The sequence below is a fragment of the Neodiprion pinetum genome, chromosome 1 (assembly GCF_021155775.2).
Source record: "Neodiprion pinetum isolate iyNeoPine1 chromosome 1, iyNeoPine1.2, whole genome shotgun sequence".
Classification (NCBI taxonomy): Eukaryota; Metazoa; Arthropoda; class Insecta; order Hymenoptera; family Diprionidae; genus Neodiprion; species Neodiprion pinetum.
In genome coordinates, this window is record NC_060232.1 from 33,381,504 (window position 1) to 33,397,128 (window position 15,625).

Below are 15,625 nucleotides of genomic sequence, written 5' to 3' on the forward strand. Positions count from 1 at the left end.
TGTCAGCGTTGAAACGCTAGGGCGTGTTTTATTTTTCACTGAATGAAGTTCGATAATATTTAGAACGAATCAATGCGTAAAAATATGGGTTTGCGTTGGATCTATAAAAGTGTTACATTGTTGCAAATTTCTTAGTTGACATTAATTTGGTATATAATTCATGATAATATTACTGCAAAGGTCATCGGACAGGTTATCGAACAGATGCTTTACTAAATGAAGTACGCGATGTACAAAGCAATAATTTTTGTAAATGTTGGTGAAATTTTACTAAACTGGTTGATTGTGAGACGGGGAATATTTTAGTGACATTAATGGTTCACGATGGTGATAAACTGTAAGATTTAAGGCCTAGACCAGTCAAGGGGTCAAACCTAAAAATTGTAAATTGCTTTTCTGGGAATTCATCTAACTCGATTTTACTTCGTATCGCTTGAAGAAATAACAGAAATTATGAGTTTCGCCAGAACAATTTCCAGCGTTTTCTGCATTGCGAACTGATAAAATGGAAATTTTTATATTTGAAATTAAATAAGCATATTGAGAGCTTTTTACATGTTTCTAAAGATATCGTGAACAGTATAGAGTAAAAATCGAGGTGATATTTTAGTTAAATGTTACAACTGTCGATATACTCGAAGCTTCTGAATCATTTGCATAATTTATGATAATTAAACCATTCAGCTGCTGTTAATTATAGCCGGACATGGATTAAGGGTTATCGGAATCTGATAGCAAGTCTTTATGATCATATAAGTTTAGAATGAAAAAATATAAAATCATTATAAGAATTATAAGTATCAAATTGACTGAGACGATACTCGAAATGAAAATTACTTTTTTTATAATATACAATAAGCTTGTACCATTTATGTTGTAGTAACCATATATCTATGTCTTATTCTATTTTATATAGATTACGTATCACAATAAGTGCCACAACTTATACTGACAGCAGTGTAATACATAATTAAAAAATCATTCAAGATAATCATTGGAAATTTATAATGATACCTGTAATCATCATTAAATAGTACACCTGTGCTTGAACTTGTTCAAACTCATAATTAATTAAGATCAGTACTCGATGTTGTTTTATATCGATACAGAAAGAGTTAGACTTTTTAATAAAGTACCCACAAAATATTCCAGTGAACAGGATAATGAATTGTTTATGTAGTGCCGAGATTAACTCTGTCCCGCCAAATGATATAAGAATGTTTGTAGAGAGCGATGTCTAGTACAAAAAAATATTATTTTAATTCATTAATGGGTATTTATCCTCGTTATAATTTAATTTGGGATAGTCTGGAACCTGACCGTCAGCGTTTCCGGAACAAACTCAAATTCCAATAGATCTACCCTATTTTCTCCAGTTACTAAGATCGACGCAGGGACGTACAGAGTCATCTGCGGGCCTGCTGCAGGCCAGTATCTGCCAATATTATAGCCGTTTATAAAAGCAACGCCTTTTCCCCATCCTGTAGTATCCAAAAAAGTATCCAACGGTGTGCCAATAATGGTAAATAGTCCATAAAGAAATTGCGGAAGACGGTCCAGATTTTCACCCGTACTATTTGCCCCGAAATTACTGTCATATTTCATTTCCGGTAGCCGGAAGCCTGTTGCGTTCCAATTAGTCAAGGTTTGACCATTCAACGTAACACCGCCAACACCCTGCGTGAAAATTATTCGCAATCAAATAAGAAATTGTGCGATCACTCAGACCACCTTGAAGTTATAAGCCATACCTTGAAATCGTGAATCTCACTTCCAGAATTCACGTGGCCCTGATTTTCCACGAATATTCCCAAGCGTCGCGTGTATGGCTGAGACAACGAGACAGTCTTGAGTCCGTGAGTTCGACTCAGCGTTCCGACGAATACATCATCTTCGTAAACCAACGCCCTGTCGTGTATAAAGCTAACATCCAGAACGCCAGGGTCGGTGCGATTTTCAGGAAGATCCGTTTCGTACAGAACCAAGGCAAGCGGTTCATCGAACGATTCGAACGATTCGAAAGTCGGCGGTGCGAATTGATTCACTTTTAAAATTCCGAGGATGGCCCGCATGTAAGGATGAAACAGTGGCAGCACTCGTTCCAATACAACGGAACCATAATCTCCTTTTGACGACTGAATAGGCAACGTTATGTTCGGGATCGGCAGATACTATGGATCATAATTTTTTGAGTTATTCTGTGGTGGTTTGTTTCGGATTAATTTGGATTTCCGGAGTACATTCAATGGCGTCGTGCTCCGATTAGAACACGTTATTGAACAGGGTCTCCTTACGAATAAATGACCAACAACTGTTACCTTTGCGATGACACTTTTGATTTCGTAGTATTTCAACGTCAGATCACCGGCTTCGGTAATGGGTGCGTCATAGTCGTATGAAGTTATCTGAGGCTCGTATTGAGGTCCCGTATTTGCGCCTGTTCGTAAGATGACCAAGGATTAGCCACATCGTGCTGATTTGAAAACCCAGGATTTGAATAAAGATTTTGGTCTTACCGGACGTAAATCCGAAGTTCGTACCACCGTAGAACATGTATAGATTGACAGAAGCGCCCATGGCCAACATTTCGTCAATTTTTTTTACCACGATGCTGCTGTCTACCTTCGCGTAGGGTTCACCCCAGTGTGTCAGCCATCCAGGATAAAACTCTGAATTCACCAACGGACCCTGGAAACGAAGAGTCAATTTTCATGGTAATTCTTTCAAGTAACAAATTCAGACAAAAGGTATTGCAAATAATCATGAGGATATACGTGATAAGATGCAAAATTGGTGATTAGTTCTTGATCACTTTACTACCTTTGGCCGAAACAGACGCAACGTTTCGAATGATCGTGTCACATTTGCCTCAGTGCCAAAATCCACGGTTCCAAAAACTTCGGGTATCATACCACATCGAAGCATTCGATTTGTATCGCCGTCTGTGGTGTAAAGAAGAGCGTCACTTCCTATGTGACTTTGAAACAAATCTCGCAGTTCGGTCATGTATTTTATGTCGCAGGCTTGGTAGCTTCCATACTCGTTTTCAACCTATAATGAGTCAAGTTAGGAATTATTGGTGTATTATATGATCATTGGTTCACATTTTTTTATCAGTCAAGTGGAGGTAAATACTTTGTGCCTGATCTGGCATCGATTAATGACAAGGTGTTCAAGAAGCTAGCTCGACCATCCTTACCTGAACCATGATGACTGGACCACCGTTTCCTCTTAAAAAGGGTCGCACTCTCCTCATTACTTCGTTGATATACGTTCTGACGTATCTCATGTAGCCTATAATCAGAATAAAACGAATGTTGTCGGGCTGCAATAGAATTACCTTCAAAAATATTAGGTTGATGAGAAAAACTTACGGGTATCACTGGTTCGCAGTTGAATGTCGGGCACAAGACCCAGCAACCAGGTCGGGAAGCCACCCTGGAAAACAGGACGATTATGCCTTGATTTCACGTTAAAGAGCTTTGCAAAAAAATCATACCAAGTCTCTTTCGGCGCAGATGTACGGTCCAGGCCGAAGTAAAACGAAAAGATCCTCTTCTTGGGCAAGAGTTAAGAAATACTCCAGATCAGCTTCTCCGTACCATTTCCATTTGTTTGGTTTTGGCTGATGCAGGCTCCATTCGACGTATCTGAGTACATTATTGATATCAATTTTTGGATACTGGAGCAAGAAAACGACAGCTTATCGAATTGGCAACGCATTCATCAGCAATATTCGTTTGGAAAAAAAATTGTTAATTGGTCAGTGGCTTTCGCCGAATCCTCTTCCCGAGAACTCTGGCTATGAAAATATTCGAATTTGTACTTACGTGGACACTGCGTTCAAGCCAGCTGCCCTCATCTTCCTCAGCCTGTCCCTCCAGTAGACTCTCGGGGCCCGGAAGTAATGAAAACTTCCAGAAACATATCGGAACGGCTTTCCATCGAGAAAGAATTGATTTCCGGTGTAGTCAACTGTGAAACTAGGTTTCGTCACGTTAATCTACAATGTAAAACCAGAATTAGTTCGACTTTGTGATTTTAAATCAGAAATACATCAGCCAAAAGAGTTCGTTATCTGACTGACATTGAAGCATTAAAAAAAATCTCAAAGGGGAATCTGACAATGAAAAAGTGGAGAATAAGAGGGTCAATTTTTGTCGCCTACTGTGCGCAACTACTTCAAATTTAGCTGCTATGGAAAAGTCATTCAATTCAATCTTTTCTGAGGCAAATGGAAATTTCGTAGAAACCATGAACGATATTTTACACAAAAAGAAAAAGACAATGTTAGATTAAAAAGCATGATTCTACGATCCAATCAGAGCTAATTTATTAGTTTACAAATATTTTGTTCATTCAAAACAGAATTTTTAAACAACGATTTTATAATTTAATACACTATATAGAAAATAAGTTCGTACGTATATTATACTTTCGAATTTATCTCTACTTTACAGTTGGTTAACAAAACTGATTTACAAATTGATAAAAATTATGCAAGTTCACAGTAATAAATATGATGTATTATGAAACGTGGTTAACACTATAATGGTTATAAAGGTATGAAGTTTTCTTCAGTAAATATCACGTAAGATCCAGAGGTGACAAGATTTATCGTTTCGATTGATGGTGAAAGCTGGTTAATTAGTAGTGCTTTTAAATTTCGGTCTTTGAAGCGTGATTTATAAATTTTACGTTTGTAGCGCGGCGCTTTCGTGCATTATTTCATATCTCACATGACGTGCCGTGTGTGCTGATAACAGGCAATGTAACGCTACGTGAAGGATAGCCCCCCCCCCATAAATTGCAGTCTAAAATAGACGCACACGATGCTGTAATTTTATCTCAAAAACGAGAACGGCGTTTTGATTAATTCAGTATTAGCTACAGTACGTTATAGCAGATGTCTTGCCAACAGTAATAAACTGATAATATTCTCTGAACCGTCACATGCAGTACAAAAGTTTATTTAACCAACTGCACTGGCATCACATTCCTATCCATATCTTACAATCTATTATCACAGGCAAAGATTGCACAGAGCAATAATTTCCAGTCAACTCACCGAGTTTATTGTAGTTAAACCTTCAACCGTAGCGGCTAAGGCCAAGGCCAGAAGCGTCCAAGTGGCCAAGTCCATTTTCTCACTGCCGGAGCTGGTTTAAGACGCCAGGATGCCTTTCGGCTCACAGCAACTGGCTGGCCATTGATAAGCGGTTGGTACTCGGTTTGAATAATGGACGAATCAGGGACTGAACTTCGTTACCAAGTAGTGGTACGTCTTGACAATCACGACAAGTTGACTGGCCGAACCAAGACAGCTAATATGCATAGTGTGACCGCACACTCATAATGAGTTTCTCTTTGTTCGCAGTCCGTTATATGTTCTAATTCTATTAATAATATCGTTCTGATTCCGGTGTGCGGTCGCACCGAATGAACATCAGCCGATGCTGGAGTACGAAAGAATAAGCATGAGAGAGAGAAATGCGTTGCTGATCAACGAGAACCAGACGTTGACTAGAATTATTTTTTATCGAATAGCGAAGAACTCACTTTTGTTCAGTTTTGTTTTATCAAAAAACCATGAGTTATTTTGAGAATAATATTATTTTTTCCGTGTCCGTTAAACGTTGTACACCACGAAGAGTGAATGTTGGGACATGTTTATTGTTTGAATCAATTGTTTACTCACGTACTTGGGCATTCGCCGTTATGGATATAAGATTATTGATCTTTAATACAAAATACACTATACGAGCCGATTTCCATACGTTTCTCAAATACTTGTGATTGATGTAACACGATTGAGGAGTTTGAATTTGTGGAATCTGCACACATCCGTCATAGCAAGATTCACTTTACAGTCTGACAAGAAAAACTCCGAACATATTTTACATCATGAATATGATTAATTGTGTGATGGATGTTATCGTACGTCTGATATCGGGATATTAGACTGTTATTGAGAATATTTAGTTTTTATTTCACAGTATTCGTGAGATACATTAGTTGATAAATTCGATTCTGCATAAATTAATAAACGCATGGGTATAATATAATATCCATTAAACTCATGCTAGTCAAGAAACTTGTACAACTACATAATCAATAATTTATTAACACACAAGCCAATTAAAGAAGTGTGAATGTCGAAGATTGATGTTACACGAGGTGAGAAATTTCCTTTAAAAAAAAAAAAAAAATCAGGAACCTAACAAAGAGAATTCTTGTCCTTCCAATCAATAAATGATCAAATCCAGGAGAACATTCTTTGCCACCAGCTTTTTGTCTCAGCGTTTGTTCCGACTGACTCCGAGTCTGTGCTTACAACGGTTGTAGCAGCTTCCGCCGTCTCAGGTTCTGTAGTAGAAATTACTGAGTCTTCACTAGTTTCAGATTCACTCTCCAATTCTGTCTTCACAGTTGTAGTCACATTTGTCTCCGTAGATCCTTCTTCTTCTTCTTCTTCTTTTTCTTCTTCGGATTCAGGTGTGGTCGTAGATTCCGAGTCTCCACTGGCTTCGGTTGTACCATCTGAATTTGGTTCAGAAGTAGAAGCTGCGCTTGACTCTGTAGATTCATCGTCTTCAGATTCCGTGGTAGATTCTGTTTCCGTGCTGGGTACAACTTCATTCTCTGATTCGGATTCCGCGGTGGTGGAAACTGCAGTTGTGCTGTTTGTAGAAGTATCTTCAGTCACGGATTCCGTTGCTGTGATTAACGCGTCTTCGTTCTCAGGGTGCTTCGGCGGTTCCTGATGTGGTGCAGGTATTCTGTGTTCCTTGAGTTCCTCGGGGCGGTGCTTCCGTGGATGTACGACTTCGAGGAGCGGACCTTCTCCTTTGTGAGGTCGGAGTACCGGAAGCAGGTCTCTTTCTTTGTGGAGAGGTTGCTTACGCAGGATTGAATTGAGCGCGTCGTCCGGTTTATGACGAATTTCATCTTCATTTTTTATGGGTATCCTGCCGGCTGAGGTAGCGGCGGCGAAGAGGATTGTGAATACCAGAGTGCGAATAACTGGAAAAGGGAATATAAAATCTTACTAAATAAGAGCTGAAAGTCGAGGATGCCTCGATTTTTTTTTATATTGATTGAATTGGTAATCGAGTTACACCACTTTAGCGAAAGAAGGTTTGAAGGAAGTCGTAATACTTTTAGTAACTCACCTTTCATTTTGCTTGAGAATTTGCTCGATGCTACGTCGTACTGAATTTTCGATCGAATGCTTCCATATTGCAAGAATCCGCACGTTTTATAGTATCACCGCTTTTCTCTAATCTGATAGCATTGGTATTATCGATTACAATGATGGCGTATGATTCAGACTGTTTACTTCCTGATCGGAAGATGTGATAATTAATTTCTTGTAGATTAATCAGGTGTCGGCTTGTGGGCAATTGAAAATCATGTCTTATCTTGTCGTATCGAAAGAATCCAGTTTGTCCAATTGCTTGATTCACCATACACTTCATCAGTCACATTTTCAATAGGTGATATTTTTATTCTATATTTTTGCCACCTTTACACGTACTATCGGTATCACCCAGATACATTATCTCCTCGGTTCGTTGTCATACTTATCGCAAGCGTAAATTTTTGACAGCTTCAACGAGATTTCCTCCGGATTCCCGAAGGAATATACGAGTCGAAGTAATATAGAGTTGAAACTGATGATGTTTGTCTCACCAACCGAGCATCACACCTTTGCATGTTGTCAACGAAGCAACGTTAAGGCGATTTTGAACTTCTGTGCCATAAATCTGCACATATTCCATCATTTTGCACATCGCAATTCACTCCCAAGATGTCGATATAGGGCTATTACTGCAAAACTTTTGACAATCTCATGAGTCACACATCGAATCGGCAGATTAAGTTATTTTTAAAACCTACTCACAAGGTGCTATGGTGCATTTATGTTATCAATTATTTATCTTTACTTGATTTGTATTTCATGCGAATTTCACAGTCGTCATTGATAATGACTCACTCGATGAATATTGACACTCAATGCACGAATGCATTACCTGTTATTGAACGAATGAAGACAACGACGTGCACATGGTCATCAAAAATATACATTTATCGTCATCGTGATATTCCAAGCGATAACGCCGGATGTGAACGAAAGTTACTAGAATCTAATGACGACTAAAGTGGTTTGTCTTGCGCACTTTACGGTGCATTGAATTGTAATCATATTCATATTCTCCGACTGCTACAAAAATTCATGGATCACATCAAATATTCAACGTAGGATTTCTTTGCTTTTATCGATCAGAATGATCGCAGTTCGTTACTGTTCTTCTGGGATTACTGTTCACCGTATATACGGCGTTCGAGTGTAGCAGGTCCGTAAAAAAGTAATGGATCAACATCAATCAAATTACGTGGGTCATTTGATAATACACATGCTTTATTTCTGTACTGGCTAAAGTACTGTAGTCACTACATTTCGTAGATAAATTAGATAATAGTACGGATGAGTTTACGCTACCGTTAAACCGAACGAGAACCGTATTATACCTACAATGTACTCATGGTAAGAAAATAAACTAGGGAATACCATTTACAAATAACTTGAAACACTCATATTATCGAGTGAATTACTAAGATTGCATTGAAATTTAGGCGTTTCGAATCAATAATTCAGATAATTATGCAATTTTTAAAATTTTTGGATATATTTTCATCGTATGAATATACATATTTCCACACTAACAGTATGATTTTACCACGATTTAACATCACTTTTGGTCTATTATTTATTTTAAATTCAGCTCATTATCGATGCGGTAAAGTTGTGTTCCTGGGGATGATTACACGTATGGGATGATACCTAATTATTTAGTATTACGTGCATTTATACGTCTGCTATTTATTCGGTTTAAATTTCTGCTCTCATTTCTATGATCCCATTGGAAGTGGACCTGATTGAATATTGGGTTGTTAGTAAACTAGGTCTGATCGTACTGGAAATAGCGACGTCACTCGTATTTTTTCTGAGATGTCAGCGACAGTTATAGTTTGGGAATCAAAGATGTTCGTACCGAAGATATTCTTCCGATAAAGGAATCGAATCCAGTCGCAGTGGTCCCTCTTACAATATCAGTTACTCGAAACACGATAATGTTAGTACCAAAAAAATTGATTTGGACATTAGACATAACACTGGTTGTACTGAGTATAAGAGTGGTTGTGGAAGATGCATTGAAAATACTAACGGTAGAGCCAAGTATGGTTAATGTGCGTTAGATGCGTTGTGTAACAATTTAGTTAAAAGCAGCTGCCCGTGCAACGGATGATGATCATTTCGTGGCAAGTATCTGGTGACAGCAACTGGTTCCAGGACTATCAATTATGGAGAAGTAGTACGATTGGCATCAGCTGTAGGGTCAGAAGCTACCGCGGCTGTAAAAACAACAGCGTTAATGTCAGCATCAGGACTAGCATCAGCAACTGGTTCAAAAGCTGGTGACACTTCAGCTGTGTCAGCATTTGCGTCAACAACAGGTTCGGAAATTACCGATGGTGCAGAGGCGCCAGAACTGGCATCAGCAAGCGGTTCAGAAGCTGGAGGCGCTTCAGCTGTGTCAGCACTTGCGTCAACGATCGGTTCGGAAGTTACGGATGCTGCAGAGGCGTCAGAACTGGCATCAGCAACCGGTTCAGAAGCTGGTGACACTTCAGCTGTGTCAGCACTTGCGCCAATAACCTGTTCAGGAGTTACTGATGGTGCAGAGGCATCAGGCCTGGCATCGGCAACTGGTTCAGAAGCTGGTGTCGCTTCAGCTGTATCAGCACTTGCGTCAACAGTTGGTTCGGAAGTTGCGGATGCTGCAGAGGTGTCAGAACTGGCATCGGTAACTGGTTCAGAAGCTGGTGACGCTTCAGCTGTGTCAGCATTTGCATCAACGACCGGTTCGGAAATTACCGATGTTGCAGAGCCGTCAGAACCGGCATCAGCGACCGGTTCAGAAGCTGGTGACGCTTCAGCTGTGTCAGCATTTGCATCAACGACCGGTTCGGAAATTACCGATGTTGCAGAGCCGTCAGAACCGGCATCAGCGACCGGTTCAGAAGCTGGTGACGCTTCAGCTGTGCCAGTACTTGCGTCAACGATCGGTTCGGAAGTTACAGATGCTGCAGAGGCGTCAGAACTGGCATCAGCGACCGGTTCAGAAGCTGGTGATGCTTCAGCTGTGTCAGCACTTGCGCCAACGATCGGTTCAGAAGTCACGGAAGCTGTAGAGGCGTCAGAACTGGCATCGGCGATCGGTTCACGAGCTGGTAACGATTCAGCTGTGTCAGCACTTGCGTCAACAATCGGTTCAGGAATTACTGATGGTGCAGAGGCGTCAGGCCTGGCATCGGCAACTGGTTCAGAAGCTGGTGACACTTCAGCTGTGCCAGCACTTGCGTCAACAACCGGTTCGGAAATTACCGATGGTGCAGAGGTGTCAGAACTGGCATCAGCGACCGGTTCAGAAGCTGGTGATGCTGCAGCTGTACCAGCACTTGCGTCAACAACCGGTTCAGGAGCTACCAATGATACGGAAGAGGAAGAACTATCATCAGTTCCTGGTGCAGCACCGGTGTCACCATCTTTTGATCCTGCACCGCTACCTCCTGCCAATGATGCGCCGGTTTCTCCTGCTGAAGATGCCGAAGATGACGTTGAGGAAGCAGAACTAACTTCACCAATTTGTCCAGACGCCACAGATGATGGAGCAGTAGAAGCGCTCGATCCGGTAGCAGGTGCAATTACTGAACTCGATTGTGAGTTTCCAGGGCTAACCCCAATTGCAGGTGCAGAAACAGGCGATGATGCTGGGGCAGAGGCACCTGATTCACTGGCATGTACTACCTGGGAACTGGATTGCGAATTTGTGGGTACTGCTCCAGTAGTAGATGCAGAGTCAGCGTTTGGTGGCCGTGCAAAAGCATTTGCCGCATTATCAGTTACGTGTGAGCCACCAGACTGAGAGTGGGTATTTTCAGGCCTTCGACGGTGTGATGCGATAATTTTGTCAAGCAACGGAAATACCGGGCTGTTCTTAATCACCGGGAAATTCCTCAATGATCCTTCAAAATTTGATCTCTCCCTAGAATCATCTTCTACGGTATTATCTTCTTCGGAATGTGAGCTTGACTTTTCGACTGACTTCACTTTTTCTACGGATTCCTCGGAATGTGAGTTCTTAGCAGACTCGTTAGATTTGAGTGATGATTTATCGCTCACGTCTTCCTGCGATTCATCCGAATCATTCCTCCTGTTCAATTGTTCATGAACTTCTTTGAGCCCAGCGTACTTGTTTTTATAAAATTCCTTGAGGTCTTCTCGATATTGTCGCCAGCGTTGAACGTCGTCGATATGACTGAAGGCAGCTGTCTGTGGATGGCTCAGCTCTTCCCAACGAGGTGCTGCATAAGCGGTGCCAATCAGCACCGCCAATACAAGGGTGCATGACACTAGAGAAAACAATGAACAGATGAAATAATGAAATAATAAAATCAGCAAAAGTTCAGGCTGATCAAGTAGCTCGATTAATATTACAATATACCTTTCATATTGGTTTCTAACTTAGTTTATCCACTGCGCAAGTTCAACCGTGTTACTCACTCTAAATATTCAAATTACACTGCGTCGAAATACCTTCAGGTACTTTATATACCTTTTTCAACGAGATGATATCTCGTATCGCGACGGCGATATTTTGTATGTTTAATAAATTTATTGCTATTTTAGTTATGAGTCAGGTGAGTGTGATTCGGTAATCTTTTACTGACATCCGTGTTCTGCATAGTAAACATGCACATACGTCAAGACCTAGCTTACTCTGGGTATTTTAAGTTATCTCAACGTTTAGTCTTTCTTTACATTCTTTGCAAAAAGTTCCAATCACCGTGCTGTCGTATTTCATAAGCATTGAGTCGTCAGAGCATATTTTTTCACGACGTCATTGCATCTTTTCCCTTCCTTCTGGTGACATTTGGGTTGAAGGACTAACCATAAGGACTTTCAGCGAGAATAATATTGCTTTTCGTATCAAGAACCGTTGTGATCCCAAGTCCATAGCAATTGCTATCGCTGTACTAAATTTTTCCTCATTGTCCTTGACATCGTCGTTGCGAATAATGGTATGATACCAGATATTTTGTCAACGTTCGTTCAATTACGCACGCACTACGCTCTTATCGCTGAGGTCTTAAAGGTTGATATACGATCAGTATCTGCCACAATGTTTAAAGAGTCTATTTTCGAGGTGAAGTTGACTTCATGGGGTTCGTTCGGCGACGAAAACTGTCCCGATCTAAGGATTTGAAATCCTTATCCAAACTGGCGCTGTACCAGGATTCGATTTAATATTAAAAACTTTTCCTTTAATTGGAGAAATCTAAGAAAGGTTAAATTCAGAGGTGAACCTGCACTTTGCGTTCGGCTTTGCCGTCCGCAGAGCGAGGTAAGTAAGTAGAAATCGTTTGTAAGTGAAATCGAAAGTGATTTTAGCACAGGTGAACCAAGTGAGAGCGAAAGTGAGCGTGATCCTGACCTAAGCATTGAGGACATGCTCGTTCTCTAAGGAGAGATCTCCAAGGGAAATACGGGCAGGAGGAGAGGTCGGTAGAAATCGTCTTTGGGTCAGGTCAGTTCTACGAGAGAGAAAGTGAAATCGAATAAGGCCCAGAAATTGAGGGCGGTAAAGTGGGAAACTAGGACTTGGGCCCGTTTCGTTTCACTTTCGATTTCTATCGCGTAATGTGGCTGCTCCAGTGTCCCTGTGCCCCAGTTTGAATGGGGCCCAATATTACCTGCATCAGTCTATTTGAGCGCGAGATTCAATTTATCATCGATATAGTTTCATCGATTCCTTTGATATCAGCTTGGGCGATGGTGCGCTGAAATTTACAAGGCTTATCGAATGTTCTACAGTTGCATATTGCCACGAACTGATAGGAGTGACCGGCTAATAGTAACGGTTATTTTCAGTCCGCTACCTACTTCGTTGGTTGATACGTTGACTGAAGAATATTCAGTCAACGCAACGGTTGATACTTTGCGACTTTTGGTTACTGCGAGTCGTGGTAACAATTGATACAGGAACTGTTTTACCACGGCTCGGAGACTTCGACTCGGCCGATAAGGACGTAATTTGAGTTCTTCAAGTTATGCGTGAAGAGAGCACATTGAAGAGTAACTTGTATCATGTACTCAGAAACTTGTTTTAATTGCTTTCTGTGAATGGATCGTGCATATTGGATTTGTGTTGTTGCCATTAATTACGAAATCTGGTTACACTTAAGATTAGTTTAACTCACTATCGTGCATAGTGTTAGTTAACAACTGGGTCATTGTTCTTAATATTGTTAGGATTACTTCAAACGGTTTAATCACCTCTCACTAAGGTGAGTGTTCCAGTTATTGAACTCTTTTGGTTGCATCTGTTTAATCCTTTGTTTTGAAATTATCAAAAATACATTCGTTATGTCTAACTCTCTGGCAATTGGTTTCAGTCATCGAGAAATTCACAATTTGCGCCGTCAATTTATAACTTTGGAAAATATAAGTTTCAATAATTGGGACTAAGCGCGTCAATAACTGGCACACTTACCTTATTACAGCTCTTTTGTTTTCTGTATCGATTTCCCAAAATTTTATATTATCTTTCTCAGCCTAATTTGCACCGCAAGGCACCGATACTTTCAGATTAATCATCTTCACTCTTCGTAATTTGATGTAATTAACGAAATAACTTTGTTTCACTAAAATACATGATACGGCTACAGATGAGTAATCATGGCGTTATCGAAGATAACTTTAGACTTTGTCGTGAGTTTCTTCAGAAAATCGGTTTGCCCGCGCAACAGCTGCACTTGCTGTCAATATAGTATAGTATTATGCACTAACTTATGGCATACAATTTATGACAATAACGTGGATTTTATTGAAGAAAATTTGCAACTCGATGTCGAATTTGGAACAATTATCACCGAAAGTTTCTCCCCAGTGACTTTTCAAGATTCATAATTTTGCGGTGCATGGGCAAGAATAAATTTTTCCGTAAGAGTTACTCGTCACTATCCATCACTCGCAAAGCTACGTCTTTAATTTTACGACATTTGTCTTCGGGTCAGCGAAGCTCTTTATCGTTCATAATTACTATGTTTCTCCTTATGTTCATTCATTTGTTCAACAGTTCACTCACCAGTCATAATATTACCAGTTTTCTGCTAAGTCATCAAAGTTTTATTTACCTACTTTTTTTTACAGGGAAATTATCTGCGAGACCGAGTCACAGTCCGAGGGCTACAAATATTCCATCGCCTTGGCGCGATAAGGATATAATCATCGTTGGAAACACATAAAACTCATATAACAGTTTCTATTGGTGGAATACTTCAAGAATGAACGATTGGTGAATCGTTACACGGAGAGAAAGAATTATTTGAGTCGTGTGATGTTCGTTTGATTCAACAATACACAATGTACTGTACAATATACTTACTTAATTCAACAAAATACTTATGCTGGTCTAATAGATCTCAGTGAAATCAACTAAAAATTTTGTTGGACCGATAGATCTTGAATTGAGACAAATAAATATTTACTTCGCCACCCGTGATGACACGCTTGGTTCTTTCAACGACTTTTTTCTCATCATCGTATGAGGGCAGTCAACTTTCCCAGAAGTTAACGATTCTACCAACCTTATTCCGGAGCCCTTTTATCTCAAGTATAATCATTCCAATTCCACCACGCAACGCTAGGCTTTATCTTCGAGAAGCTCTCGGTCTCCCGTCGTCAAAGTCGGACTATTTCCGATATCGAAGATCACAAGTTTTATGTCAGTCGAGTCTGACCGCTTGAATGTGCATCGTGGACAAGATATAATGGAATTTAAAAATTTTCCGCCTGCGTGTGAACTCCGTGGCGAAGAGGCTAATTCTTCCTAAATGGTTTAAGTTTAACCGAGGTTAACGCGCCACTTGTCGTTCAATCTAGAAATTATACTCTTAATCCGTATCCTCCTTAAGAATGTAGGATTCTCAGGCATTCGGTGCGATTCATCGTTTGAGCTATGATTCAACTCGTCTCTTAAGTTTTGGCCATAACGCCGTGACACCTGTTCCATTCTCCAATTCCGCCCGGAAGCGATCATATTTCATGTTCTAATGACCATGCCCAGAAAGTCGTGTTCCATTGCGATTTCTTAGCCCCGTCACAATCATGAAATCGGTGACGAATTAGAGCCGAGTTAGAATTGTTCGAGATCTTTTTTCACCGCTGTTATTTTATTCTTCTCAATTCCTGTTTGGGCATATCGATCTTCGTTGACCCAGCTCGTGTGTACCGCACGTCCTGAACGATGTTCACTAAGTTCGTTATATCCAACTTCAACAAGACAAGCGATACTCAAGTGGCTAAATTGACACAAATTTGATGTGCGAAGTATGCGATGCAGCGGTGAATACGCAAATTGCTCATCTGCTGCGTCGACGTTGCGCTAATGCTGATGGGCTGATTGCCACGCGAAACACTTGGCAACTTGAGAAGCAGGAAGACCGTATACCTATACGCCTTCTTCTCTAGGAAGAGTGAAGCCCGAGGTTTTTATTC

The 15,625-nt window shown here is 40.4% G+C and overlaps 3 protein-coding genes across 5 annotated transcripts; all 3 read right to left on the reverse strand.

The window, feature by feature from the left end:
• Positions 1 to 85: 85 nt before the first annotated feature.
• Positions 86 to 5,442, reverse strand: LOC124220412 (beta-galactosidase). 2 transcript variants are annotated; one of them, XM_046629253.2, is made up of 10 exons: positions 5,069 to 5,436; positions 3,831 to 4,003; positions 3,500 to 3,650; positions 3,375 to 3,438; positions 3,200 to 3,294; positions 2,821 to 3,051; positions 2,517 to 2,688; positions 2,319 to 2,437; positions 1,752 to 2,171; positions 86 to 1,677 (listed from the first exon to the last, which is right to left on the reverse strand). In XM_046629253.2, the coding sequence occupies exons 1-10, from the start codon at positions 5,141 to 5,143 to the stop codon at positions 1,294 to 1,296; spliced, it is 1,884 nt and encodes a 627-aa protein (XP_046485209.1). In that variant the 5' UTR covers positions 5,144 to 5,436; the 3' UTR covers positions 86 to 1,293. The 2 variants fall into 2 exon arrangements, with proteins under 2 accessions (XP_046485209.1, XP_046485219.1); XM_046629263.2 differs by having other exon boundaries at positions 1,488 to 1,677; positions 1,772 to 2,171; positions 5,069 to 5,442.
• A 537-nt stretch (positions 5,443 to 5,979) lies between these two features.
• On the reverse strand, positions 5,980 to 8,147 carry LOC124216260 (uncharacterized). The gene is made up of 2 exons (XM_046620567.1): positions 7,173 to 8,147; positions 5,980 to 7,023 (listed from the first exon to the last, which is right to left on the reverse strand). The coding sequence occupies exons 1-2, from the start codon at positions 7,177 to 7,179 to the stop codon at positions 6,257 to 6,259; spliced, it is 774 nt and encodes a 257-aa protein (XP_046476523.1). The 5' UTR covers positions 7,180 to 8,147; the 3' UTR covers positions 5,980 to 6,256.
• Positions 8,148 to 8,401: 254 nt separating this feature from the next.
• LOC124216247 (uncharacterized) lies at positions 8,402 to 11,688 on the reverse strand. 2 transcript variants are annotated; one of them, XM_046620554.2, is made up of 3 exons: positions 11,571 to 11,688; positions 9,533 to 11,478; positions 8,402 to 9,417 (listed from the first exon to the last, which is right to left on the reverse strand). In XM_046620554.2, exons 1-3 carry the CDS (start codon positions 11,575 to 11,577, stop codon positions 9,409 to 9,411), a joined length of 1,962 nt encoding a protein of 653 aa, XP_046476510.1. In that variant the 5' UTR covers positions 11,578 to 11,688; the 3' UTR covers positions 8,402 to 9,408. The 2 variants fall into 2 exon arrangements, with proteins under 2 accessions (XP_046476510.1, XP_046476494.1); XM_046620538.2 differs by having other exon boundaries at positions 8,402 to 11,478.
• Between the last annotated feature and the right edge of the window lie 3,937 nt (positions 11,689 to 15,625).